This window comes from Purpureocillium takamizusanense, chromosome 1 (assembly GCF_022605165.1).
Source record: "Purpureocillium takamizusanense chromosome 1, complete sequence".
Classification (NCBI taxonomy): Eukaryota; Fungi; Ascomycota; class Sordariomycetes; order Hypocreales; family Ophiocordycipitaceae; genus Purpureocillium; species Purpureocillium takamizusanense.
Genome location: NC_063068.1, coordinates 2,795,464 through 2,819,611, shown reverse-complemented (window position 1 = coordinate 2,819,611; position 24,148 = coordinate 2,795,464). Strand labels below are relative to the sequence as shown.

The window sequence follows — 24,148 nt, the reverse complement described above, 5'->3', positions numbered from 1 at the left end:
TGCGTTAGTGCTGTGCCGGGATATCTTCCGTCACGCCCGGCTGCTATCCCGCATCGAGAAAGTGCGCCACCAACAATAGGTTACGCTGCAGCTTACCTGCATGAATTCGCCCATAATTTCACCAAACGAGCTTGGGAATCGTTATTTCCGCAAGGGCGTGTTTGAGGGGTTATTTGAAATTCTCCAGCTCGACTCCTTGTGCTACAGGGGAGGGGGGGGGGACGCCGATTCGAACATGGGGCTGCGGTTGAGCCGTTATATCGTGGCAACCTGACCTGCAGTACTTCTTGACATGCACACGATAGCGTTCCAACGTTTCATATTCGAAGCAATATAATGTTTTCTGCAGAGTCTAAGAGGATGAAGTCCGAAATTGGTCAGGGATTCCTCTCGCTCACGACGGAAACGTCCTTGGTTACGATGATGACGTGTCCAGACCCTCTATCGGTCAGATAATGCTCATCCTCAGTCCCGGCGTGGTCATCAGGCTCTTGGCTTGTGAGGGAAGGCTCACGATCGGCGCGGAAGGCAGCGGGCCTGTCGTAGAGCTGCATCCAGGCGTCGTCTTGCTCGCGACTGCGGCTGGACTTGGCGGAGCGGCCGGTTCCCCTCTGTCCGGAGCGCGAACTCCCAGCCGTGGCCTTGATGCTTTGCGAGAAGCGCACGAAGAAGGGCCGCAGGACAGGGATAGAGCCGAAGATGATGATGAACCACATTTCGGTCAAGACCCATGTGTTGAGCTTGGCAATTGCGTAGGTGATGTCCTGCGTCTGCGTGATGGTAGCAATGGCGACGGTCTTGTTGATGCCGGCAACGCCCGCTCTGTAGCCCAAGGGTTAGCATGCATGACGAGTACTCCGGAGGGAATAAAAGAATGGCTAAGATACTTACACTACGCCGCCGCTCATGATGAGACAAAGGCCAATCTTTAAACGGAGCTTCATGTGCTGAAGTGACCCGATGATATAAACGGGGTAGAAGGCGAGGAATATGTCGGCCGCCGAGCCAATGCCTGAATACCATCAGCCTCACGCACGCCTTGCTTTTCACCCGTGCAAGTTGACTTACTCCCTTGGGCAAAGCCAATTTGCGAGCAGAGAAGCACGAGATCGCACGTCCCCGGCACGTTATGGTCCCAGAGCTTCTGTATAGGGTCGCACTGCCGCAGGATCAAGATGACCTCGCCCAGGTTAATGAGACCCTGCGCGGCGCCAACGAGATACAGTAGCCAGCGACCGGCGATGAGGGTCCGGGCCTGGAGCGTGACGAGGAAGGCTATGACGGCGAGTCTGCCCACGGCCATGGCGAGAATCGCGACCACCTGCGCCATCCAGCTCCAGAAGTTTGTCTGGACGATCTCTTCGTCGGAAAGGAGGCCTTCGTGGTTGCCGAGGCCGTAGCGAGCGCTAATGGTCATGAGGACCTGAGCGGAGAGTGCCAATGCCTGTGTGGCGCAGTGTGAGCATTTACTTGCACGAAATCCTCTTTTCTTCCAAAACAGGAAGATACGTAGGACGGGGGGCCTCACCAACGCAAATATAACCCAGCAGAAATCCCAACGCAAGCCAAAGATGCCAGTCGACAGCAGATGGCCTGGCGGGCATAGCGATGCTGTCTTGGCTCGCAGGCCGATCAAGATGATTGCAACGGCGGCCTCGGCCCACGACACACCCAGGAGCAGAGGGCCTCTGCCGCCGTATGCGGAGGAGGCATCGTGTGCGGACATCAATGCTGCCTGCGACGAAGGGGAGAGGGCAGAGGGCAGAGGGGAGAGAGGCTGGCGAGTATGGCTTCCACCGTGCTGGAAGGAGCACACACTTCAAAGGTGCTCAGACACGACTGGTGAAGGCATGGGCAGCTCGGTACCGACAAAGAAGACGTCTGCCGTTCCGTTCATGACTTCGATGAAGTTTGTCGTGACGACTGTGGTGCCAGCTGTTTGATTTTACATGCTCGACCACCCGTACGCTACGTCTGTGAGCTGAGCGCAAAGGAGCTGTGCCCGGACAAGGCATCCTCGATGGTGGCGATCCCATGCTGGCCGTCAAGGTAGGCATGGACGCAATGGAAACACTATTTGCCCACTGGGCACATCTCCATTTGGCCACGCCGCGCACGGTATACAAGCTGCCACCAGCTCGTCTGGTGTGGGCTAGTGGGTCATCATGACTTTGATTGCTGCCTGAGATGCCTTTATGTTGATCAACCGCCCATCAGCCCAGGTCATGTCAGCCTCAAAAAAAAGTCCCACTGTGCCGCAAGCACCCATCTGACTTGTATGGACGGACGTAGGCAAATAGTAAAAATTTCCTTCCGCAAGAGTAACTAACCCCTTCTTATGCAAAAGAGACAAGGCTGCGGCTCCTCCGCGGCGACTCGGCTTCGTTCGAGAGCGGTAACGGTCTGCTTCCTGCACGGGCTCGCGGTCAAGGATCTTGTCGGAGGGAACCAAACAAACAAACCACGGGCGGGCGCAGTTTCAGACCATGACGGAGGCGGCACATCGCAAGTGAAGAGGGCTGGATGATGGATGGATGCTGCACTTGTTGGTCGAGGTCAGCGAAGGCGTAGTTTAGTTGTAGTACACAAAGTCGACATGGAATCGGTACGCTGGCCCGGCCTGGCAAGGGGTGGTTTGGTTTTAGTTGCGTAAGTTAGCCCGACGACACCCCGGGAACGGTAAGCGGGGATTGGATCGCCAAGTTTCTTTCTCGTCGATGCGGAGTTTTGGGAGGGAAGCAGAAGCAGCAGCCCACCCCGGGGCGCCGGCGACCCCTGCCTGCCTGCTTTTGGATGGTAGATTTTGTGGCGGGCTGGCGGGGTCCCCCGGGCGGGTGCGGCACAGAGTGGGTCCATGGGCCGGCCCTGCATCTCCGGCCCGCGTCCCGGCCTTCCCCACCCCTGTAACCTGGAGCGCCACGTCCAAGCATGCTGGTCGATTTGTATTAAAAATTGTTCTTGGTTCGGGTTGTGATGGGCTCTTTGGCATCACATCGAGGAACGGGCTGCCTCGAGTGGTTGGAGCATGAGCGACTTGCAACGTAGTGCCCGTGCCCGTGCCATCGTCCATCCCCCTCCCCTCTTTCATGTTATTTCTCCTCCCCCCTCCTGCCAGGGCCGTCTGTATGGACAGAGTCGTAGTCTCAAAGTAAGAGGTTGGTCGAGAGTCGTAGCAGCGGCGCAGGGACCAGGACCAGATGCATGCAACTCTCCTACGGCGGTATGTGATCGATCACCCCGCCGCCTCTCCCTCCCTCCCCCCCCCCCCCACTGCCGCATCTGTGCTTCCTCTCTTCTCTGCCTGTGATGCCTGTGACGACTCCTTGCGCCGACAGTTGATACGTCCCAGGGAGACTGCCCCCTTCCTTCCAGGTTTTTTCTTTCCCCCTCCTCCTGCAGTGTGCCACGAGGCGTAACCCCAGGCACTTGCGTGTGCGCGCGCGCGATCAAAGACATACATACATACCCCAACAAGCATGTCTCAGCCATCGCCAACATCTGCCGAGAAGCCCGCCTCCGACGTCGTGCGCACGGTCGCGGACCCGGACATTGACGAGGAGAGCGAGGCGCTCAATGGCTACGTCGTCGACCCAAGCCGATACCCTGACAATGCCGCGCGGCTCAAGACCAGCGCCGATGGGCGCTACGTGCTTATCCCGCAGCCGCTCGACACGCCCGACGATCCGCTCAACTGGAATTCGCGGAGGAAATGGGCCCTGGTCGCCATCATGGCGTACATTGCTTTCCTGGCGGATTATACGGGTGGCACGGCCATCATAACGGTCATCCACCAGTCGTTGTAAGTAGATGGCATTGTGACCCCTACAGAATTCTCTTGAGCCCGGTCGAGACCAGCGGGCCCGTCGTGGCAATCCATCAAATAGCTAATATATCTGTGATACTTTGTAGCGAGTGGCATCTCTCGCAGGCCGAGGTCCAGCGCGCCGTTGTTGGTAACCTCTTCACCATCGGCGCCTGCGGGCTCTTCGTCGTACCCCTGGCGGCCTACTTTGGGCGATGGCCCGTCACCTTCATCTTCCAGACAGTCATGGTGGCCACCTGCGCGTGGTCTGGCGCGGCCACCAGCTTCCAGTCGTACCTCGCGGCGCGCATCATCAACGGCTTCTTCTGCAGCGTCGGCCAGGGCGGCGCGCTCATGTGGATCAAGGACCTCTTCTTCTTCCACGAGCACCCGCGCGTCATCAACTACATTGAGTTTTCCATCATCCTGAGCCCCTACCTCGGCCCCCTGATTGCGTCCTTTATCGTGTCAGACGTGGACTGGCGCTGGGCGTTTTGGGTCTGCACCATACTCTCCGGCCTCGGCTGGATCCTGGTGCTGTTCCTCGACGAGACCTTGTTCGATCGCAAGGCGCCCCCCGTGCCCAGGGGCTCGTATGTGGGTCGACTCCTCGGAGCGCAGCAGGCGCGGTCGTGGAAGCATCGCAGCCTGACGCAGTGTCTCGCACGGCCCGTCGTTGCCATCACCAAGCTGCCCGTGCTGCTCGTCCTCGTCTACTACTTCCTCAACTTCGCGTGGGTCATTGGCGTCAACACCACCATCGCCATCTGGCTGACCAACATCTACGGCTTCGACACGCGCGGGCTCGGCTACTTTTACTTTTTCGGCATCGTCGGCGTCCTGGCCGGGTGGTTCGCGGGCCACTTCCTGCACGATGCCATCGGCCGCTTCTACACGCGCCGCCACGCCGGGCGCCTCGATCCCGAGGCCCGCCTCATCATCACGTACCCGGCGACGCTGATCCTGTGCGTGAGCCTCATCCTGCTGGGCCTGGGATTCGAGCACCACTGGCACTACATGGTGCTGGCCGTGTTCGCCGCCCTGCAGTGCTTCGGCGTCATGATCGTCACGACGGCCATCAACGCGTACCTGCTCGACTGCTACCCCGAGGGGTCGGGCGAGGTGAGCGCTTGGGTCACGGCCAGCCGCAACTGGGCAGGCTTCATGGCGACGTACATTCAGATCGCGTGGGTCGAGCGCGGAGGGCCGGCCAAGGCGCTGGGGGCGCAGGCCGGCATCACGTTTGCTTCCGTCTTTTTCATTGTGTTTCTGCAGATATATGGACAGAGGCTGCGGCGATGGCAGGGGAGGATGGCCTTTGGGCACGCAAAGGCCAAGTAGGTCATGATGTTGCGTCGCGGGGTCGGCTCTCGACTGCCTCGATTAGTGCTGCCCTCCGTTGCGTCTAATAAGGAGGGGCGATATACGCCATAGAGTCGGTTTACACATTCGTTAGTTTACGCTGTCAATATTCAATGATCGAGTCCAGCCCCAACCAACTTGGTGCGGCGGGGACGCAATCGGCTTTAGACATTTTGAGGCAACGTGCTGACAAGTTGACGCGGATGAGTCATAGGCCTTGTCTTCATTTTAGACTGCTCTCGCCGCGTCGGAGCTGGCAGATCAATGGAATCTCAAACACTTTTGTCATGCCTCCGGCCGTCCAAGTATACGCCCGCCAACCGGACGGTCGGTTTGTGCTGCAATCGGGCTGCTCATCGAGTCCCGTCAAACATGAAAGTGACATCATCAGCTTCCTGGTCAAACGGCTCCCGTTCTCCCTACCGATATTGAGAACGATTCAATTTGGTGCGGGAGTTCGAAACAACACCATTTTATGTACTGTGTCTCTACCGCACAATGGGACCCCCGACGCAATGAAGAAGGCGGCCAGCTTTGGGGTGGACGATGTCTGGACAATCGCCCTCATAGACCGAGACAATCACCCCGGCACCGAAATATGGCCGTTTTCATCTCTCGAACTCCTTGACGGCGTCGGATCGACGCAGGATACCGGGTTGCCGAGTGTTCCGGCTGCGCCGGACGGGACCAGCCTACCGTTCAGCTCCGAAGTCTTGGACATGGCTACCTGTCAACTCCTCGCCATTCTATCAAAGGTTCCAGCCGCGACTCAGGAGAGAAGTCCCGTCCAGCCCGGCAAGAACAGCGTCCTCCTTGGCAATGTTCAGACAACGCTAGCAGCACTGCTGTCAAGAGCAGGACTAGTAATGGGACGTAACGGGCCGTACGGCAAGTACATATTTTCCGCCCGAGGCAACCCGGACGCCATTACAGTAGCTCCGGACGGTTCTTCGCACGGGCTGCCTCAAGGGCTTGTGTGGAGTACTGTCCAGCTGAGCGATCACGGGGACATCCTGGCAGAGCATGAGCGCATGAGCGTTGCGCAACTCAACGAACTCCCGAACGCTACGATCCGCGAAGAAGCCGGGACGGATCAAGGCAAGGCCGTCGCATATGCCTTTACGGGACGAGACGGCGCCGTCAGCACGCTCTACGTGGCGCCGACGTACCGGGGCATGGGTCTTGCTGGGGCTGTTGTCCGGCGATTGCGCGACAAAGGGGCATTGGAACCTCCAGTGTCCCGAGCCCAGTCCTATGGAGAGATCGCAGAGTCGGACCTGATCGCGATGGCTGGTGTTGAGCGCAGTAACGCAGCGAGCATTGCGACGTTTCGGCGGTTGGGCGCTCAGTGGCGTTGGGACGTCTACTGGCTGTGGGTCAACCTAGATTCTGTAAATACTGAGTAGCATGACGACAACGTAGATTTAGGGTTCCTTAACTTGCTGTGCTTTAGATGGCACGCTTCTAGCTCGAGCGAATGAACAAACGTGAGAGGTCCGCCGGAGGCTCGGCGCGGACCGTTCGTGGGGAGCACACCGGACCGAGGTGGGGCCGCGTTCTCGGATGCCTTGCATCTGGGAGTGCGAGACACGAGGAAGGCGCAGCAGCGGGGTGTCGCGTTGTGAACTTGTGACTGCCTGTCGGGTTCACGTTGCATGCCTGGCCTTTCCTGTCAGCGCCGTGCTGTCAACGTCAACGGACGACCTCCTGCTTCTGCTGCTGCCATCTTATCGCCCCCCTTCGAGGATCGACAGCATGACGAACGCAAGCATCTTCGTCGACAAGGAGGACAAAAGAGTGGCGCCTGCCATCGCCGCCCTTCGCGCTGGCGATGTCGATGCTCTCACAGCCTGCCTCACTGCGGATCCAGCGCTCGCATCCGTTCATGTCGGCTCCCCAACTGAGGCCCGTACCCTTCTTCACATCCTTGCCGACTGGCCAGGGTATCTACCCCAAGCACCCGACACGGCTCGGGCGCTCATCGCAGCCGGTGCAGACGTGAACGCACCCTTCATCGGCGATGCCCATTCCGAGACCCCCCTTCATTGGGCCGCGAGCAACGACGACGTGGCGCTCCTCGATACATTGCTGGACGCTGGAGCGGACATCGATGCTCCGGGCGGCGTCATTGCCGAGACGCCTCTGGCGGATGCGCGGGCGTTCATGCAGCTCAAGACGGCGCACAGGCTTGTCGAGCGCGGCGCCCGGGTCACGCTGCAGGACGCCGCAACTCTGGGCTTGCAGGACCGTGTGGAGGAAGCGGTCCCGGGGTCGCCGGCGGGCCGACCGTCACAAGAGGACATCAACTGCGCGCTATGGAACGCGTGCCACGGAGGTCAGCTCAAGACGGCCCAGTACCTCCATTCACACGGAGGGGCAGAAGCGGTCAACTTTGTCCCGCCTTGGGAGAAACTCACGCCCCTTGACGCAGCGCGACGGACCGGTGCAGCTGATGTGACATTCTGGCTGGAAAGCCTCGGAGCTCAAGCCCTGGAGTCGTTGGTAGCCCATTCGGATTGAGTGCTGCTGGCTGGGGATTCGCAAAGGCCCAGTTGCGTCATCGCCGCGCTCTGGTGCCAGATTTGGTGCTTCTGGACCGAGGACGGAGGAGAGAGATATGGATGCTTGAGGAAGGCTTGGCTTTGTAGAGCACGGCGACGACGAGCCATCGACCGGTGACCGCTCACTCCTGGCCCTTTGCCAGCAAGCCAAGGTGCCTGCATTCCATGGCGTGCTTCGTACGCGGACTCGCTTGGGGAGCCGCAGGCAAACCGTGGCAGAACAACGCAAATAGTCGCGAGTTGGAGCGAATCTGCCTCGCTAGCAATGGCAACAGTTTTTTTTTTTAGGCTGACGAGAGTGCGAGTTGCTTGTCGAGTGAGGGGTGGGGATTACAGGTAGGTCACTATTAACTTGGTAGCTCCAACTTGCTGCCCAGACTTGGGAGAGTCAATCATCACTGGAATGGAAGGAAGGCGCAATCACGGGGCACTTGCACGTCGACTGTTGTGTTGCGTTGCGCTCCCGCTCCACCAGCCTATCTTATCTTTCGTCCGTCACCACTCACAGGTCAGAACATCGTCGTCTCATTGCGGTTCGTGACAGCCTCAACCGGCCATCATGTTCGCCAGCTGGTGTTTCCCCCTTGTATGGTACATCCGGGGCGTCCAATGGGCTGCCGCGAATCCGCTGCCACGGTGCTACGAACGGAAGCTGCCGCCATGAGGTGAGCCACCCACGCGTGCGACCAAACGACCCCGCCACTCCGTCATCAGCCCCGTCTCTCGTCCCGCATGAGCTTGCGTACGCTGCCATCAGCCCCGTGCGCTGCGCTGGCCTGGGTGCATCTAACCCGCTCCGCGACCTAGCGCACAGCGTCGTCGCAGACAACAGCAACAACAACAACAACAATCCATCGCCGACCTAGAGATCATGGCCCTCGCACCAGCGCTCTTGAGTCACGCCGGCCACCGCTGGTAAGGCACCGTCTCTCGCCCTCCGCGCATTCGATCCAGCGCCGCACCCATGCCCGAGAGCGGTAGGTTCCGTGAGCGCGATCGCGACCGCGACCGCGACCGCGATCCCCCGCCGAGCAGGCGCCAAAGCATCACCGAGCGTCTACGTGGAACCTTCAGCCAGGCGCGCAAGGACACCACCGCCTCGATCCAGCGCCGCGCATCCTCGGCGACCAGGCAGTCGCCGATTCCGCGCATCAGGGAGTGGCTCGACACCTGCAATGGCCAGCATCATAATCACTGCAGCGGGGACAGACCCTTGGATGTTCCAACCTGGCGCCCCGTCTATCTCATCGACACGGTTGAGCGATGCCTAGTCCGCGCGAAGCCCACAGACCGGTACACGGCGCTCAGCTACGTCTGGGGCGCTGCAATCCGACGCGACGGCCCCGACGGCGTCGCGCAACTCCTACGCAGTAATGCCGACGCCCTGCAGCTGGGACTTGCAGACGCAGATATCCCCAAAACAATCTTGGACGCCATATGGCTGTCCAAGAAGCTCGGCATCCGACATCTATGGGTTGACAGGCTCTGCATCGTCCAGGATGATGAAGGCGACAAAGCAGATCACATCGAGCACATGGCCCACGTTTTCGCAAACGCCTACCTCACAATCGTCGCTGCCCACGGCGATGTCGACACCGGTTTGCTGCCACTGGATCCGCGGCGGCCGATGCGCACCGCCAAAGGCGGACCCCGGGAGCACAATGACCTGCTGCTCTCGTCAAGATGGAACACGCGCGGCTGGACGCTGCAGGAGCTCCTGTATTCCCGGCGCGCCGTCTTCTTCTTCGAAGATAGCGTAACATGGGAATGCCACTGCGACCTTTGGCAAGGCAGCCCGACGGGCGTTCTCAAGGCAATGCGCGGAAAGCGCAACGAGTGCAACAACCGCGTCTCGTCGGCCGCCTTTGGCTTCCAGCATGCGCCGTGGCCTGACCTCGATGAATATGCCAGAGTGGCCATGGACTATAGTTCCCGCAGGGTTACGCTCGTTGACGACACGCTGGCGGCCTTTTCGGGCATCACGCATGTCCTTTCACGTATTTTCGCTGGGGGTTTCGTATATGGCATGCCTCTGATGTTCCTCGACATCGCGCTGCTCTGGAGGCCGCAGGCGACGATACGGCGACGAGCGCTTACGAGGCCGCCGTTTTTGCCGTCATGGTCTTGGATGGGCTGGTGGTTCGACGGGATACCAGTTGATCTGACCCTGTGGAGGGCAGGCGCTGATTATGTCGAGGAAACGAAGGCGACGAGGCGTGGACAGGGCTCCAAGCGATTCCAGCCCACCCATTCATTCAGAATCAAGCCGATCGTGATATGGACACTCACAGACCGAACCAACTCTGTTCCCGTCACAAACAACGGGCTGCAGTATCGAGAACTGCGTTCACGCAAGAGCACTGGCTCACAGCTGCCGCCTGGATGGTCTAGATCAGGCGGCTCACACTTCAAGCATGATAGCGACGACCTGACAATCTTCAAATACCCGGTACCGGTAGAGGAGCCGCCGGAGGAAGGCGACTATGGCCCTCGGCATCGTGAGAGACCGCTTCCTGGACCCCTCCTCGCCTTCAAGACCACGGCTGCCTTCTTCGACGTCGATTATGCGATATCTATGACTCCAAAGGATAAGCCTAATCCACCCATTGCCGTCGGCAACATTTGGAGCAGGTCTGACAGGTGGGTCGGCGAGTTCCGGGCACACGATGGCTGGCTGGGCGTGCAGTCATCCAACTACGACGGAGACGAGAAGCTCGAGTTCATTGCCATCTCGGCGGCTTTGGAGCGCAAGGGCTCGTACGTGTTTAGCGTGGAAAGGTTCGAGGAGAACATGGATTCGGACGAAATCATCGATATTGTGAACGTCTTGTGGATTGAGCGGATTGCTGGCGTGGCGTACAGGAGAGGCATCGGTCACATCTTGCAGAAGGCGTGGGATGCCCAGGCCAAGGATGAGGTTGATATTTTGCTTGGATAGGACGCTTGCTAGGAATTTAGAGGGAGCAGGCTTGGTTGAGCCAGCATGTATCATGCTAGCGACTCGCAATCAACTCACACTCGGCACCCACACCAAGTCCTTTCCCAACCGACTGAGTTGTAACAACCAGATACCTCGAACCTAGGCTAGACACTGTCTAGGGACTTTCATTCTCCGGCAGCGGGGTCGGGTGCGCGCAAGCGGGGTTATCTGGGATCAGAATTCGAGTCAAGGCCGGCTTGTTGTTCTTGAAGAGCTCAACAGATGTACTGGTGTTTGGCTCGTAGATTGGCAGCCCATAACTCTTCTTCAGGCCATGGGTCGGGTCCCTGATGAAGGCGGCGAAGAAATGCTGCAGGAATCGTGAGGCTTCCTTAGTAGTCGAGCCGCCATGGTCGGCCGTTTTGTTACCAGCCATGAGGTTATACGTGCCCATGAGAAGGGGAATATCCGCTGCTCTGGTTAGCACACGCGTCAAAGGGAGGGATGAAGGGGATGAGGGGCAACATTACCTGCGTGGTAAGCCCTTGCCCAGGGGAAAGTCGTAACCTCTGGGAAGACCCCCTTATTCAGGTAGCGCCACACGGGCACATGATGCTTAGCTCGATATCTACGTCGATAAGTAGGCTCTGTCAGACACGCAAACCAGACGAAGAGGGGTCGGGGAGTGTAGATGCGCACCCAGTCTCGGCAATCATGTTGCACTCAAAAAGAGTCTCCGTCATGATCCTCGAGATGGTCTTGTTGATGCCCTTGACGGGATCCCAGTTGGCGACCCCGTCCCCCTCGTCGAGCATCATTCCCATCAGTGTCGGCTGTGCCCGGCGAAAGTCAGCGAGCGTGCTTCGGTAGATTGACGGCAACAGAAGCTATAAGGGGGTGAACTTGCCAGACGAGCAAAGTGGCCTGCTTTGCCACGCTTCGCGTACTCTTCGTTGGTGAACACCGTGACGTTGTCCGCCATGGGCATCCCCCCATACGGCGACCCAAACCTGTTGAGCGTGCTATTCGTGATGGCGTGCTTCAGCCTGTCCGCGTCAATCATCCTCATGCACTCAAGCTCCTTCGCACGGTCGCTATTCAGGCAGCCCACCGCCCCCGCGACGCGCACATACTCAAAGTCGGCACCGGCGGTCCGCGCGTTGACGATTTCAATCATGCCGCTCTGGAGCAGCAAGGCGGATACGATGGGGTCCCGCGGGTGCGAGTACACCATCGAATGGCCCGAATCGGCGCCGGCGGACTGCCCACCGAAGACGATGCGCCGCGGGTCGCCGCCGAAGGAGTCGAGGTTGTCTCGCAGCCACTCGAGGGCCAGACGCTGGTCGCGGATGCCGAGATTCTGGTGGCGTAGGGCAGGCGAGTTTGGGAAGCCGAAGATGTTGAGACGATAGCTATCCAGACATGAACAGCTTAGCACCGCGCTTTACTTGGGGATACCGGGTAAAAGAAAAAGGTGCCAGAAGGAGTGAACATGGCATACTTCCAGGTGACGACGATGATGTCCCGGCTCTCGGCGACAAAGTCCGTAGGATCATACAATGGCACGCTAGCGGCGCCTTCGCCGAAGCCACCGCCATAAGACCAGACATAGACCGGCAGCTTCTTTCCCTTTGTCTTGCTAGTCTTCTTGGGGACATAGATGTTGAGGGTGAGGCAGTCCTCCGACTCGGGCGTGCTGGGCTTGAGCGAGTCCCCCAAGATGCTATTGTACCTAAACTGGTAGCACGCGGGGCTGGGCCTAGTGGCGTTGAACGGCTCGCGGGCCTTTGGCTCGCGGACGATCTCGAGAGGCTGCGGCGGGTGGAAGCGTAGCTTGCCTACGGGCGGCTGGGCGTAGGGGACACCGAGGAAGGCATCGACGCGGTCGTGGACCTGGACGCCGCGGACGGCTCCCTGCTGGGTGTGCGCGATGATGTCTTTGTGCTCCAATCCCCCCGCGGCATTCGCAGGTTCGATGCCGCAAAACGCAGCGAGTGAGAAGATGCTTTGAAGCTTCATGATGACGAGGAGGAAGTTGTTCGCGTCACTGCGTCTTTGCTGGGGCTTGAACACATGGTGCAATGGCTTCTATTTATCTCTCTATGAGGTGGACGAGAGACGCGTACGCAGATGGAGGCGCAGGTGGTCCCGAATGTCTGAACGCCGTTTTCCGAAATCGCGAATTGATGCCATGAAAGATGCACATGCCGGCGCTGGACGTTGGAAGAGAGGCCATCATTGGCGGGCGGGAAGCACGATGCCAGGACTGAGGTGGCTCGTTTGCCTAATCGGGTATACGAGTGGCTTCGGGAGAGGCGTAAGCTACAGCCCTACGGTCCGCGCGTGGCGGGCTCGGACCCATTTAAGAGAAGAATACGGCGTAGAGGGCTTGAGATTCACTTATTCGGTAAGCGAGCCGGGTCATCTGGCGATGGTGGTTGCGTGGTTGCGCGCATGCGTGCTGTTTGGACCGGACTTGTGTGTGAGCGCAATGATATTACGCCGCCGGTGCATCGATTGAATGACTGCCACTGGACGGGGTGGGAACATTGGTGTCTTTGCCGCCGCGTTGCCTTGCTCCTGTCCAGTATCTTGGAGCGAATGCGGCCGAGTTCCAGGCGGAAAGGAAAGCATTCAACGTGCTTGCTTATGCTGCTCTGTTAATTGCCGACGCAACGAGAGATGCCGTTCCATGCAGCCATGATCGTCCATGATCTAGCTGTCGTAGACGCCCCTCTGTGGAGACGTGCGGTTCACGCTGGCAGTCGGCGCATCGTAGGTCTACAGGGTCAGATCTGGACATGAAGTCGAATTTTCGCACGTGGAATCTACGTACTTGCTTTAGTAGGTAACGTACCTAGGCATTGTTTGACGATGGTTACTACGAAATCGAGACTTATTGCCTGGTGCGGGTCTCTCCTGCCCTCCCCCGGCAGTTCCGTTCCGGGTCTGCCGGCCATGCATGCCGATGGGGCAGCCTACGGCCGTACGAGGCAGTGGGAGGAAGGAAGGGAAGGGACGACCCTCCAACTTCCTATGCTCTTAGCTTGGCCGCTTACACTAGGTACTCTCTTATTATTACTGGGCTTGAGCTAGTCATGATATGTACAAGCCCTGGCTTGGCCCGCCGTTGTCGCCAGGTACTACGAAGTATGTACTACTAACTACTACCTACATAATAAAGTTGTTGCCTTGACTCTTTAGCCTCGCTCGCTCTTGCACCTTTACGGCAATGGCACCACCAGACGTCCACATCGCCAGGCCAAGTCTAGTTATACATCGGTCTAGTTATACATCGGACGGCCGCTTCTTCGCTTCCCACGGAGGCTCCCTCTCTCCCGCAGGACGTCATCAGGCCGGCCGCCCGCAGTCAGCGCCCCTCTCTGTTATGTCTGCTGGGAATCCGCAGCAAGACGAACATGGACATGCATGCGCACCCGGACGGTCTCTCAGCAGCGGCAGGCGATGTCACCCTTTTTTGAGTCAAGCCAGTGTGGCGAGCACATGTTTCGCCTCCGAGCTCATGGGACTGGCAAACTCGCAGCTGGGACCGCCGCGAACCTGCAGGGTCAAACAAGCATTGTGGCGAGCCACGCGGTTGGACGCCATGTCATTGGGGGCTTCTCGACGGACGGACGGACGGCGTTGACTGGATGGATGGACAGCCTGACGGACGTTGTGTGATGCTGCCTGTTGCACACCGAGAGCTCAACGGCCCTCACATCGCTCGACACCCGGCAGTACGTGTGTGCACGACGCGACGGGATGGGTAAAGAGAAATCTGCCGTTGGCTGGGCGAGCGCGGCACGAAATGCACGGGTGCATGGATTCCCATCAACCGTCGGCAGCAACGGACGAGGCGTGCATGGATCCCGCCATCCCGCCTCGGCTTCGTCCCGCCCTCCGCGCAGACAAAGGTCCCCGCACGCTCATGGTTGATCCTGTTCACAACGGGGGCCCTCCCTCGATTGCGCGAAGAAGGTACGTACTGGGGAGACGGATGTTTTCTTCGTGCGGGTGCGTGGGTCGCACGAGCTCACGACCTTGGGCTTGGAGCCATGCATCAGCGCCAGCATTGGGAGACCCATGTTGTCCGATGCAACGCTGCTGCGTAGCGCCTCTGAGAGACCTGGCATGCCGGCCTCGTCTGACACACACCAACAATGGCACACAACACAAACTCAATCTCGTCCCTTCGATGCGTCGCACAGCGGCATTCTTGCGGTGCCTGGGGTACGTACTCGGCAGGTTGTCTGCCCGGCACACCGATGAGTTGGTCCGTCGTACAAATGGAATTTCATGCAGAAGCCTCTTTAGCGCCCAAGGCCTTGCTTGGCTGTTCTGTTCTGTCACCAACAGGTGTGCTTCGTGACGTGGGATCAGCCGTCTCCCCATGGCATGCATGGTCGACTCCAGACATGGCCAAATATACTTCACGGGACCAACCTCATTGGCGCTCGTTTCGCAGATATTGCGGGCCATTCGTGAACGAAACTTGGCTCACGGCAACTTGCAGCTTCCGCAGGCTTATCACACGCTTGCAATTACCAAATTGTCATTCTCAGAAGGTCCCCGACATTGAAGAGGCCGCCCACGGTGCAGCGGCTTCTGGGATGTACCCCGTACATTGTCTACTACTTGTACCTGCTTCGTGGACCGGTTTTGACCCAGCTTTCAAAAACCTGTCCCCCCTGCTTTCGCGGCGCCCCTACGGATTACGTCCTAGCCAATGGGCATAAGAGTGTTTTAGATTGTTCGCCCGTCCGTGACCCGACCCGAAGCGGCGCAGATCGGCCGCCTGGTGGACTGCTGTCCAGGGGCCGACGCGTTGACACGGACGGCCAGCCTGCTCTTCACGATGGACTTGGGCCGCCTCAAGAGACTACCAAGTTGTGCGGACCAAGAGTGCCCATCACAGAGAGAAGCTGCAGATACCCCTCGCCGCACCAGTGGCACAAACCACCACCTGGCTGCAGCACACGGACGGCTCAGCAATCTGGGGATTCGGCGACAACACGTATATGGACGTCCAGGCGCACCCCCAGCAAGGCTCCATGCATGCATCACGTCGGTCCCATGCTCAAGCAAGTTCCGGGCCCGATGCCAGTGGGCCCACGGCGACGTCAACCATAAGTCGCCTTGCGGCAGTCGGGGCGCGGACATTGGCTCATCACGTCGGAAAGACTTGTCTCTGCCCCCGACCAGCGTCGCGACATGGAACCGTCGGCCAAGACGCAAGCGGCCCCGTCGCCTCTTTTAGTTCGCAAGTGCAGTGCCTCGATGCCGATTAATCAGGCTCTACCAAAGATACTTGGTCCCCCCCCCCTTCCTTTTTGCCATGTGGGTGACGCAGCTGTCACCCCGAGGTCAAGTGTTCCCGCGCCCACGGCGTTTTGATGCCAGGCCGTGCCATGTTCCACTTAGCAGAGACACACAAACAAGCTTGCTTCTGGGGTCGGTGAACGAGCGGCTACCTACGCCCGCGTATAAAGTGAGAGGTAGGCCCCAGATCAGCGTGCGTGGAGGGTTTTCCTTTTGACTCGCCCGTGCCAGGCAGGGAAACAAACGTCGCGGCAGTAGTAGACAGACTCTAGTTGCCTACCATGAAGTATCTGAACCTTCTCGCCGTCTCTCTGGTCGGGGCTGGCCTCGCTTTTGCCCAGTGTCCCTTCGCGGACCCGTCACGACTTGCTCCCAGAGCTGATGGCGTCACGTCTCGCGACCACGTCGCCCAGTACGACGTCGATGACAGCCAAGGCTATCTGACGTCGGACGTCGGCGGACCCATCGCGGACCAGGACAGCCTGAAAGCCGGCGAACGAGGGCCGACTCTTTTGGAAGACTTCATCTTCCGGCAAAAGATTACGCGCTTTGATCACGAACGAGTAAGTCGGAGAAGATTCAGCCGTGGAGCGGGCATACCGGAAGCTTGGGGGGGGGGGCTAGATGCTAACAAGAGCCCCCTACGCAGGTGCCTGAAAGGGCTGTCCATGCTCGCGGAGCCGGTGCATACGGCACCTTCACCAGCTACGGCGATTACAGTAACATCACGGCCGCGTCCTTTTTGGGGGCCAAGGACAAGAAGACACCCACGTTCGTGCGCTTTTCCACCGTCGCTGGCTCCCGCGGCAGCGCAGACACGGCACGCGACGTCCACGGCTTTGCTGTCAGGCTGTAAGTCTCCCACCCAACCATGTCGTTTCGGGCGGGATGGGCGCGCAACATTCCCAGTGTGTTGACACGGACGGCAGCTTCACCGACGAAGGCAACTTTGACATTGTCGGCAACAACATTCCCGTCTTCTTCATTCAGGACGCCATCCATTTCCCGGATCTGATCCACGCCGTCAAGCCCCGGTCTGACAATGAAATTCCCCAAGCCGCGACGGCGCACGACAGTGCCTGGGACTTCTTCAGCCAGCAGACGTCGACGCTGCATACACTCTTCTGGGCCATGGCGGGCAATGGCATCCCGCGAAGCTTTAGACATATGGTGCGAATTTGCCCAGCTTCCCCCCCCCCCCCCCCCCCCCCCTCTCTCGTTCCTGTAACCATATCATGGCCAGGCTATTGTACTGAGACTGTGACCAGGACGGCTTTGGTGTCCACGCCTTCCGCTTCGTCACCAACGACGGCCAAACCAAACTGGTCAAGTGGCACTGGAAAACAAAGCAAGGCAAGGCCAGTCTAGTCTGGGACGAGGCCCAGCACGTCGCAGGCAAGAACGCCGACTTTCATCGTCAGGATCTTTTTGATGCCATCGAGTCGGGCAACTACCCCGAGTGGGAGCTCAATATCCAGGTCATCGAGGAGGACCAGGCGCTCAGCTTTGGCTTCGACGTCATGGACCCAACCAAGATCATCCCTGAGGAACTCGCTCCTCTCCGCCCCGTGGGCGTGATGCGGCTAGACGCCAATCCCGTCAACTACTTTGCTGAAACGGAGCAAGCCATGGTCGGTATCTCAACCGCTTGAGGCCTGGAGAACCCTTGTATTGACAAGGTATTAGTTCCAACCTGGCCACATCGTCCGCGGTGTCGACTTCACCGAGGACCCCCTGCTACAGGGGCGGATTTTCTCATACCTCGATACTCAAATTAACCGCCACGGCGGCCCCAACTTTGAGCAGTTGCCCATCAACCGGCCCATTGGCAAAGTCCACAACAATAATCGCGATGGCGCCGCGCAGAACATGATTCCCAAGAATATGGCACCTTGTGGGTCTTCAGCCTACCTGTCTTACGAAAAAACCGCATCGTCTAATGCCTTAATACAGACAGTCCAAACACCCTCAACAAGGGCTTCCCCATGCAGGCTAACCAGACCAACGGCAAAGGGTTCTTCACCGCGCCCAACCGCAAGGCCGACGGCCCGCTGGTGCGCCGCCGCAGTCCGACCTTTGCCGACCACTGGAGCCAGCCGCGACTCTTCTACAACTCCCTGACCAAGGTCGAGCAGCAGTTCCTCATCGATGCCATCCGCTTTGAGACCAGCCAGGTGCAGCCATCGGTACAAAAGAACGTCTTATTCCAGCTCAATAAGATCAGCCACGACATCGCTGTGCGCGTGGGCAAGGCTCTCGGCCTGGAGGCGCCCGCTGAAGACGACCGCTACTACCATAGCAACACGACCAAGGGCATTTCCATCTTCGGCCAGAAACTGCCCACCATCGCAACCCTGCGGGTCGGCGTCCTCGCCTCAACCGCCGTCAAGGAGTCCATGGATCAAGCCGGCTCACTCAAAAGCGCCTTTCAGGCCGACAGGGTCAAGGTCATCACTGTGGGTGAGTCCCTCGCCGAGGGTGTCGACATAACCTACTCAGCCGCCGATGCCATTGGTTTCGATGGCATCATAGTGGCCTCAAGCGGCGGTGCCCTGTTTGAAGCGGCCAACAAGACCACACTGTTCCCACCCGGTCGGCCAGCTCAGATTCTGAGAGACGCCTACAATTGGGGCAAGCCCGTCGGCTTTCTTGGCTCCACGGGCAACGCCCGCGCGGCGGCTGGCGTCCAAGATGGCCCAGGAGTATTTGCGGCCAGTGATGTCGACTCCGTGGTCAAGGACTTCAGGGATGGCCTTGCTGTGTTCAAGTTTACGGACCGTTTCCCGTTAGATGCAGGTGCCTAACCTAACATGAAGCATGGCAAGAGTGCAACCAACGGCTGTGCCCGGTGTTGATTGAGTTTCGCTTCTCTTTCGGTAGATACCTAGAGCTCAAAGCTGGCTCCAAGTCTGCAATCAATCAAGGTTGATGTCCTGTGCCATGCTCTGACCTGATGCATTGAGAGGGAATAAAACTCGCGTTACCGTATATGGTTCTTCTGGTATGGTTGAACGACATGACCAGCTTCCCTTCACTGAAACCCACTACACAGGAGACGCCAAGCAACGCATCGCCATCATCAAAATTGGAAGTCGACACCATGGTGGTATAAACAGATGCCACTTGCAGGGTCGAGACTAAGTTGCAGCTGCCTCTGTGTAGTTCTTCATGGATCCACGATCTCCCGGCAGTCCGTACTTCGTGCAGAGTATACCAAGTTGGGCATCGGTCCAGATCGACTCACGGAGGCTTGCCAGAGATCGTACAAATTGCTGCTGTTTCTCTTGCAGTTGGCCAATATCCGGCAACGTCTCCAGCTTCGCAGGAAACACCATGCACATGATCTCATACGATAGCGAAGATGCCGCATCGCCTGAGGCTTTGGCGAGTGCGTCAAGCAGGGCAGTGACAGCCGTTGATGATGTAGCGTCAGTAGTTTTGCGAACCCTAAAGTCCGAAATTGTGTCTCCAGAGACTCCTGCAATATCATTACCGACTGGCACGATCAGCCGCCAACCGCCGTGCATCTGATGATCAACAGTCGCACTGGCAACGGTCAGAATAGCTTCGGGGTCTTCCACGCCGAGGTTCAGCATCACTTTGGCGGCTGCCCACTTCACCAGATGAGAAGCCGGCCGCTTGCAAAATAGGCTACGCAAACGGGTGATTGTCTGCTTGTCGTGGTTTGTCGCTTGCCCTCCGGATGAGCCGAGTGCAGTTATGCCGGCCGTCAACAGGCCTATAGCTAACACAGCGGAGGCCTGAGCCCATGCATATCCGGTTCGTCCATCCACCACTGACCACAGCAGGGTTAGAGTGTTTTCAGGCCCATTTTCGGCAGCTTCCGGAAACCACGCCAACGCATGAGCTGAAATGGCTTGTACTGTCGGAACCGGATCGTTCAGTGTCAAGGTCTGTAGGACAGGAACGCCCCTTTGCACTGCATCGTACGACTGTAATCCAAAGTCCGGTTCGTCGCCACATTTGCTCCGCCAGACCTTGATGTCGACGTTCTCGGGCTGCCAGTCATCCGGGTTACCAACGGCGAGGCGGATGAGAAGACTGATTATCTTGTGACGATCTGGGGTGCGCGTGTCGGCCAGGAGCTTTATAAGAAAGGGAACTGCATGTGGAGTTGCTGACCACCGAGATCCCTGGTGGACGAGATGTTTGGAAAGTTGAGTCAGGGCGTCGGCAGCACGTCTGCCGCCAGCGGGGCCTGAATATTGAAGCTCCTGGAGCCAGGTAGGTACTGGGGTGGCCGCGCCGTAGGCGGTCTGCAGCGCTGCCCAGTCAATGAGCTCTAGGCCGTCGAGGAGGCGGATTTCGGGGCGGACTACACTGTCCTGAGGTTGAGAAGGGTCCTGGTGCGGACTTGTCTCTGGTCTGGTTGACATTACAACGGGGTCATCTCCAGATGCTGCGTCTACTGCCGATGCTGTGCTCCCTCTCTTGGACGTCAGCGGACGGGGGCAGCCGTGAAGCTTTGCGTACAGGCCACAGGCATTGCAAAGAAGCCTGTCCTTGTCGTCCTTTCTCCAGAGAGGCGTTGCAGTAGAGCGGCAGTTGACGCAAACAAGCTGCTAAGAGTTCGTGTTAGTTCAGTCGGGGCCCCCGACCCGGCATAGATTTGGCACTCACCGGCGGGAAGGGTGGTCCGATCTCCGACATGACGGCTCAAGGCGCGATGGTTAGAAAGCTACTATGGCGATGAAAGACCCGATTTCTCGCAAGATGTGCCATGATCGAACCGAGCACGCGAAGAGGGCAAGCCAAAGAAGCGGAGTGATGAGCCGTTGGCGCTGTTGTAGGTAACCAGAGACACCCAACCAGTGCCACTGACGCTGGGAGAGGTGAAAGACCACTAGGGTAGGCAAGCAAGAGAGGCAGGAGGGAAAGACGGAGAGTAATCAAGCCGGGCGCGCCTGCCGTCCCCACTGCACGGAGTAGCGAGCAACCGTCTGCTAAGGTTGGTGTCAATAGTCTCAGGGAGCCGATCGCTTGGGCTTCGGTGATACGAGAGGTACGGGGTACATGCGACTACGCCAGTGGTGGCGCCGTTCCATCGGTCCCCTGGACCTAGACAAGCAGCTACGAAGTACGGGAGGAAGGTCGCCATCCAGCTCTTTGTGAGCTTGCAACCTTTACAGCAGTGCCAAGGAAGCGCAGTCAGGGCCTTAGTATTACACAGGACAAAGCATGTTGTAATTTGAATTGAGTACCTGCTGGGGCTCCGTACCTATTTCAGAGGAGGCCCTTTACGGAGACTACCTATTACATGGCTTCGAGACAGTGGCCATATTGACACGGTAGGGATGGAGGCAATGACGTACGAGATTGAGCAGTGGCACGGAGCTTCTGGCAGTGTCGGTCGAGAGAATGATGATGAATGCAAAGCACATGACGTTGAACAGGAACAGCACACACCGACTGACCTTCCGCAATGCTCTTCAGCGGCCTGCAATGAAAATAGAGGCATCGAGGACTTCTCATATAAAGAGCTAAACCATACATCCGCATCTGACTGACACCTTTTGTCACGGATAGCTGCTGGATCTACGTCGACTACTTCGTAGAAGCTTCTATACTGTACAGCGTTGTCCAAATACGGTTTGCTCTGCCGCTCACCCCGGAGGTCTAATTAAAAAGCTTCTTTATATTTAGCTTATCCTTTATACCGTACGTGGGACCTAGGTAGTATAATAATTCACAGCCTGTCGTATTCGTTGACAAAGCCCAAACCGACTGACCACCTGGGGGCGGGTTTGGCAGCTGGTGTACTTTGTGGAAGCGGCTGGGAAAGGTTCTGGTAAGGTAGAGCAGCAAACCATCCATTGGCGCAGCCCAAGCCAGGACAGGGGCCACACCAATAGTTACAGCGCAGCCCAGGACAGTGGAACAAAGCCTGGCAAGCCTGGCATGGCATCCTGGGACTGTGTGGTAGACGAGGCACAGGTGGAGCCGAGTCGCGCGCTAACACCCAGGCCACTATTATATACTGGTACCTCCTTATACAGAGTACTACTGTATTAGTAGGTAGTGTATAACGTTAGTAGTTTGACTTTGGCTCCCCTGAAGATCGGGCAGGCACTCGTACGTACGTCGTACTAACTTATTAATTGCCTTGAGACGCAACGCACGGCACAGCGGAACGGCCGAGTGGCGCACTCAGCAGAGACCAACACTGTGTCTGTAATTGCGGCTTTGGGTAAAAAGGTGTCTCGGATGTCGCGCGGGTTGCCGACAGGTCCCGCGAAGGACTGGGTTCCGAAAGCGGCTGACGATGATCGAGTCTCACTTAGTACTTACCTAGCGAGCGACCTAGAGCTAGGCGGCAAGTCCCTACCTCTGCAAGCAATTGATGATCGATCGAGCCTTCCTCATTACTGGGTACATACATGAACTGCACCTGCTCTCGTCCCAGGGCGAGGCCAGGCCAGGTAAGGTAGATATGAAAAGTGGCGACACTGGGTTCAGTGTCCTCCACTGACTACTGACGTACTGGAAGGGATCGAACACAGTGCGGACAGACAGCGCCGGGCCATGGATTGCACTCCCGGCAGGAGGCCGCGCAATTGGCCGCTCGCTGTGGCTGTGGCTTCCACCACCCACTCCAGGTCCCTTTTAATGTCGAGCCCCACCACGCATGCGGCGCAAAGTCGAGATTCGCGTCGCCTCAAAGGACAGACAGGCCAGAAGACCCTTTTTTCTGGAAGCAGCCAACTCCTCGACCTTGCTTCGCACGACCTGCACAGTCCCAGTCGCCACAGCTTCATCGCGACAATCTCAGCTGCTCCTGTAGCTCTTCAGTCTTATCCTACCACTCCTTGCCCGCGACTCGCAGGCCCCACGGCAAGATGGACGCGCCGGAGCCCGACCAGACCCCCTTCGCCAGCGTCACGGCGCACACGTCCAAGATTCAAAGAGTACGCCTTCGCCCCCCCAATCAGCCGGCCTGGCCTGGCCTGGCCTGGCCTGGAGTCGGCCGGCTCATAGGAAAGAAGACAAGACGCTTCTGCCTCTCACTCGTCGGCCTCATGCTGACACCATGGCCGCAATCAATAGCATTACCAAGCTCTCCTGGATCGGTCGACGCCCTTTGTGCTGTACCGATGGGTCGGCACCGGCGTCGCACTGCTCCTCTTCTTCCTGCGCATCTTCGTTGCTCAGGGGTGGTATATCGGTGCGTCTGCCTCTTCCCTCTATTCGGCGATGCTGCCACAAGCTGACTGACCCTCCGAAATAGTCGCCTACGCTCTGGGCATCTACTTGCTCAACCTCTTCCTCGCCTTCCTCCAACCCAAGTTCGATCCTTCCAACGATGCGCTCGACAACGAGATGGAGGATGGCTCAGTCGGCACCCTCCCGACGAAGCAGGACGAGGAGTTCAAGCCCTTTATTCGCCGCCTCCCCGAGTTCAAGTTCTGGTACTGGGCCACGCGCGCTGTTACCATCTCCTTCTTCTGCACATTTTTTGAGATCTTCAATGTGCCCGTCTTCTGGCCCGTCCTGGTCATGTACTGGCTGATACTTTTTGTTCTGACGAGTATGGTTACCTCCGCCAAAACAAAACATGGAAGAGCACCAGCTAACTTGCACAAGTGCGAAAGCAGATTCAGCACATGATCAAGTACCGCTACGTTCCCTTTACCGTTGGCAAGAAGAGCTACCGCAAGGATAACTCGTAAGCGCTTCCACGGGCAGACAAATAGAGCGCGCGACGCTTTGGACACCTGCATGTACAATATGATATGCCGGCCGCCTAAACGGTCACGGGGTTGGTAAAGAGTGCAGCGACGACAGTGCACCAGCGCGTCGGCGACGCGACCATCGCGAGGTCGGACATTAGGGAATAGGGTCATATAGACGGCTTGGGCTGGGTGGCGAGATTGGTGCCGGAGCCTGGTCTTGGAGATGATTCATTAATGAACAAGCAATGTTTGAATGACCAGGCGACACCGAGTCGCAGCATAAGCAGAGATCGTAACGGAAGCGGAAGCCAGGCATTGCAGCGCTCGGGGCCTTTCGGGCGAACCGTGGGACCGAGTAGCGCGGCCATTCGTCGTTCTTCTATGAATTTACATTGCAAAGTGCTCTGCTGGCCATATCTGACGACTCTATTGTTGGGGAACGATTGGGATTGGCGGCATTGTGGCATTGCATTGTGGCGGGGAGCTGAGT

General features: G+C 58.2%; 10 protein-coding genes across 11 annotated transcripts; 7 read left to right on the top strand and 3 right to left on the bottom strand.

Moving 5' to 3' along the window:
- Positions 1-306: 306 nt before the first annotated feature.
- Positions 307-1,986, bottom strand: JDV02_000905 (uncharacterized protein). Its single transcript, XM_047981778.1, has 4 exons — positions 1,529-1,986; positions 1,069-1,444; positions 892-1,012; positions 307-822 (listed from the first exon to the last, which is right to left on the bottom strand). The coding sequence occupies exons 1-4, from the start codon at positions 1,724-1,726 to the stop codon at positions 378-380; spliced, it is 1,140 nt and encodes a 379-aa protein (XP_047837739.1). The 5' UTR covers positions 1,727-1,986; the 3' UTR covers positions 307-377.
- Positions 1,987-3,279: 1,293 nt separating this feature from the next.
- JDV02_000904 (uncharacterized protein) lies at positions 3,280-5,163 on the top strand. Its single transcript, XM_047981777.1, has 2 exons — positions 3,280-3,799; positions 3,910-5,163. The coding sequence occupies exons 1-2, from the start codon at positions 3,477-3,479 to the stop codon at positions 5,141-5,143; spliced, it is 1,557 nt and encodes a 518-aa protein (XP_047837738.1). The 5' UTR covers positions 3,280-3,476; the 3' UTR covers positions 5,144-5,163.
- Positions 5,164-5,441: 278 nt separating this feature from the next.
- JDV02_000903 (uncharacterized protein) lies at positions 5,442-6,583 on the top strand. Its single transcript, XM_047981776.1, has one exon. The coding sequence runs from the start codon at positions 5,452-5,454 to the stop codon at positions 6,568-6,570; it is 1,119 nt and encodes a 372-aa protein (XP_047837737.1). The 5' UTR covers positions 5,442-5,451; the 3' UTR covers positions 6,571-6,583.
- Positions 6,584-6,919: 336 nt separating this feature from the next.
- Positions 6,920-7,684, top strand: JDV02_000902 (uncharacterized protein; the record flags this gene model as incomplete). Its single annotated transcript, XM_047981775.1, has 1 exon — positions 6,920-7,684. One exon carries the CDS (start codon positions 6,920-6,922, stop codon positions 7,682-7,684), a length of 765 nt encoding a protein of 254 aa, XP_047837736.1.
- Positions 7,685-8,689: 1,005 nt separating this feature from the next.
- Positions 8,690-10,663, top strand: JDV02_000901 (uncharacterized protein; the record flags this gene model as incomplete). The annotated part of the gene is made up of 1 exon (XM_047981774.1): positions 8,690-10,663. The coding sequence occupies one exon, from the start codon at positions 8,690-8,692 to the stop codon at positions 10,661-10,663; it is 1,974 nt and encodes a 657-aa protein (XP_047837735.1).
- JDV02_000900 (uncharacterized protein) lies at positions 10,642-13,486 on the bottom strand. Its single transcript, XM_047981773.1, has 6 exons — positions 13,482-13,486; positions 12,147-13,426; positions 11,553-12,057; positions 11,345-11,478; positions 11,176-11,273; positions 10,642-11,116 (listed from the first exon to the last, which is right to left on the bottom strand). The coding sequence occupies exons 2-6, from the start codon at positions 12,662-12,664 to the stop codon at positions 10,821-10,823; spliced, it is 1,551 nt and encodes a 516-aa protein (XP_047837734.1). The 5' UTR covers positions 12,665-13,426; positions 13,482-13,486; the 3' UTR covers positions 10,642-10,820.
- Positions 13,487-13,872: 386 nt separating this feature from the next.
- On the top strand, positions 13,873-15,029 carry JDV02_010831 (uncharacterized protein). Its single transcript, XM_047992568.1, has one exon. The coding sequence runs from the start codon at positions 14,457-14,459 to the stop codon at positions 15,015-15,017; it is 561 nt and encodes a 186-aa protein (XP_047837733.1). The 5' UTR covers positions 13,873-14,456; the 3' UTR covers positions 15,018-15,029.
- Positions 15,030-15,215: 186 nt separating this feature from the next.
- On the top strand, positions 15,216-19,064 carry CAT3 (Catalase). 2 transcript variants are annotated; one of them, XM_047981771.1, is made up of 8 exons: positions 15,972-16,143; positions 16,199-16,530; positions 16,617-16,819; positions 16,897-17,137; positions 17,236-17,598; positions 17,654-17,861; positions 17,921-18,968; positions 19,020-19,064. In XM_047981771.1, exons 2-7 carry the CDS (start codon positions 16,249-16,251, stop codon positions 18,769-18,771), a joined length of 2,148 nt encoding a protein of 715 aa, XP_047837731.1. In that variant the 5' UTR covers positions 15,972-16,143; positions 16,199-16,248; the 3' UTR covers positions 18,772-18,968; positions 19,020-19,064. The 2 variants fall into 2 exon arrangements, with proteins under 2 accessions (XP_047837732.1, XP_047837731.1); XM_047981772.1 differs by having other exon boundaries at positions 15,216-16,530; positions 17,654-18,968.
- On the bottom strand, positions 18,763-20,821 carry JDV02_000898 (uncharacterized protein). Its single transcript, XM_047981770.1, has 2 exons — positions 20,609-20,821; positions 18,763-20,550 (listed from the first exon to the last, which is right to left on the bottom strand). The coding sequence occupies exons 1-2, from the start codon at positions 20,636-20,638 to the stop codon at positions 19,105-19,107; spliced, it is 1,476 nt and encodes a 491-aa protein (XP_047837730.1). The 5' UTR covers positions 20,639-20,821; the 3' UTR covers positions 18,763-19,104.
- A 1,812-nt stretch (positions 20,822-22,633) lies between these two features.
- Positions 22,634-24,078, top strand: JDV02_000897 (uncharacterized protein). Its single transcript, XM_047981769.1, has 4 exons — positions 22,634-22,893; positions 23,033-23,150; positions 23,214-23,513; positions 23,570-24,078. The coding sequence occupies exons 1-4, from the start codon at positions 22,825-22,827 to the stop codon at positions 23,653-23,655; spliced, it is 573 nt and encodes a 190-aa protein (XP_047837729.1). The 5' UTR covers positions 22,634-22,824; the 3' UTR covers positions 23,656-24,078.
- The last annotated feature ends 70 nt before the right edge of the window (positions 24,079-24,148 follow it).

Coding starts and splice junctions, on each gene's coding strand:
- JDV02_000897 (XM_047981769.1), top strand. CDS start 22,825: ATGGACGCGCCGGAGCCCGACCAGACCCCCTTCGCCAGCGTCACGGCG. Junction 22,894..23,032: donor ACACGTCCAAGATTCAAAGA/GTACGCCTTCGC, acceptor CGCAATCAATAG/CATTACCAAGCTCTCCTGGA. Junction 23,151..23,213: donor TGCTCAGGGGTGGTATATCG/GTGCGTCTGCCT, acceptor CCTCCGAAATAG/TCGCCTACGCTCTGGGCATC.
- JDV02_000904 (XM_047981777.1), top strand. CDS start 3,477: ATGTCTCAGCCATCGCCAACATCTGCCGAGAAGCCCGCCTCCGACGTC. Junction 3,800..3,909: donor ACGGTCATCCACCAGTCGTT/GTAAGTAGATGG, acceptor GATACTTTGTAG/CGAGTGGCATCTCTCGCAGG.
- JDV02_000898 (XM_047981770.1), bottom strand. CDS start 20,638: ATGTCGGAGATCGGACCACCCTTCCCGCCG. Junction 20,551..20,608: donor TCGGACCACCCTTCCCGCCG/GTGAGTGCCAAA, acceptor ACGAACTCTTAG/CAGCTTGTTTGCGTCAACTG.
- JDV02_000905 (XM_047981778.1), bottom strand. CDS start 1,726: ATGTCCGCACACGATGCCTCCTCCGCATACGGCGGCAGAGGCCCTCTG. Junction 1,445..1,528: donor GCTGGGTTATATTTGCGTTG/GTGAGGCCCCCC, acceptor TGCGCCACACAG/GCATTGGCACTCTCCGCTCA. Junction 1,013..1,068: donor AATTGGCTTTGCCCAAGGGA/GTAAGTCAACTT, acceptor GATGGTATTCAG/GCATTGGCTCGGCGGCCGAC.
- JDV02_000903 (XM_047981776.1), top strand. CDS start 5,452: ATGCCTCCGGCCGTCCAAGTATACGCCCGCCAACCGGACGGTCGGTTT.
- CAT3 (XM_047981771.1), top strand. CDS start 16,249: ATGAAGTATCTGAACCTTCTCGCCGTCTCTCTGGTCGGGGCTGGCCTC. Junction 16,531..16,616: donor CGCGCTTTGATCACGAACGA/GTAAGTCGGAGA, acceptor CCCCCTACGCAG/GTGCCTGAAAGGGCTGTCCA. Junction 17,138..17,235: donor CGCGAAGCTTTAGACATATG/GTGCGAATTTGC, acceptor GACTGTGACCAG/GACGGCTTTGGTGTCCACGC.
- JDV02_000900 (XM_047981773.1), bottom strand. CDS start 12,664: ATGAAGCTTCAAAGCATCTTCTCACTCGCTGCGTTTTGCGGCATCGAA. Junction 12,058..12,146: donor ATCATCGTCGTCACCTGGAA/GTATGCCATGTT, acceptor ATGTCTGGATAG/CTATCGTCTCAACATCTTCG. Junction 11,274..11,344: donor AACATGATTGCCGAGACTGG/GTGCGCATCTAC, acceptor TTATCGACGTAG/ATATCGAGCTAAGCATCATG.
- JDV02_010831 (XM_047992568.1), top strand. CDS start 14,457: ATGCACGGGTGCATGGATTCCCATCAACCGTCGGCAGCAACGGACGAG.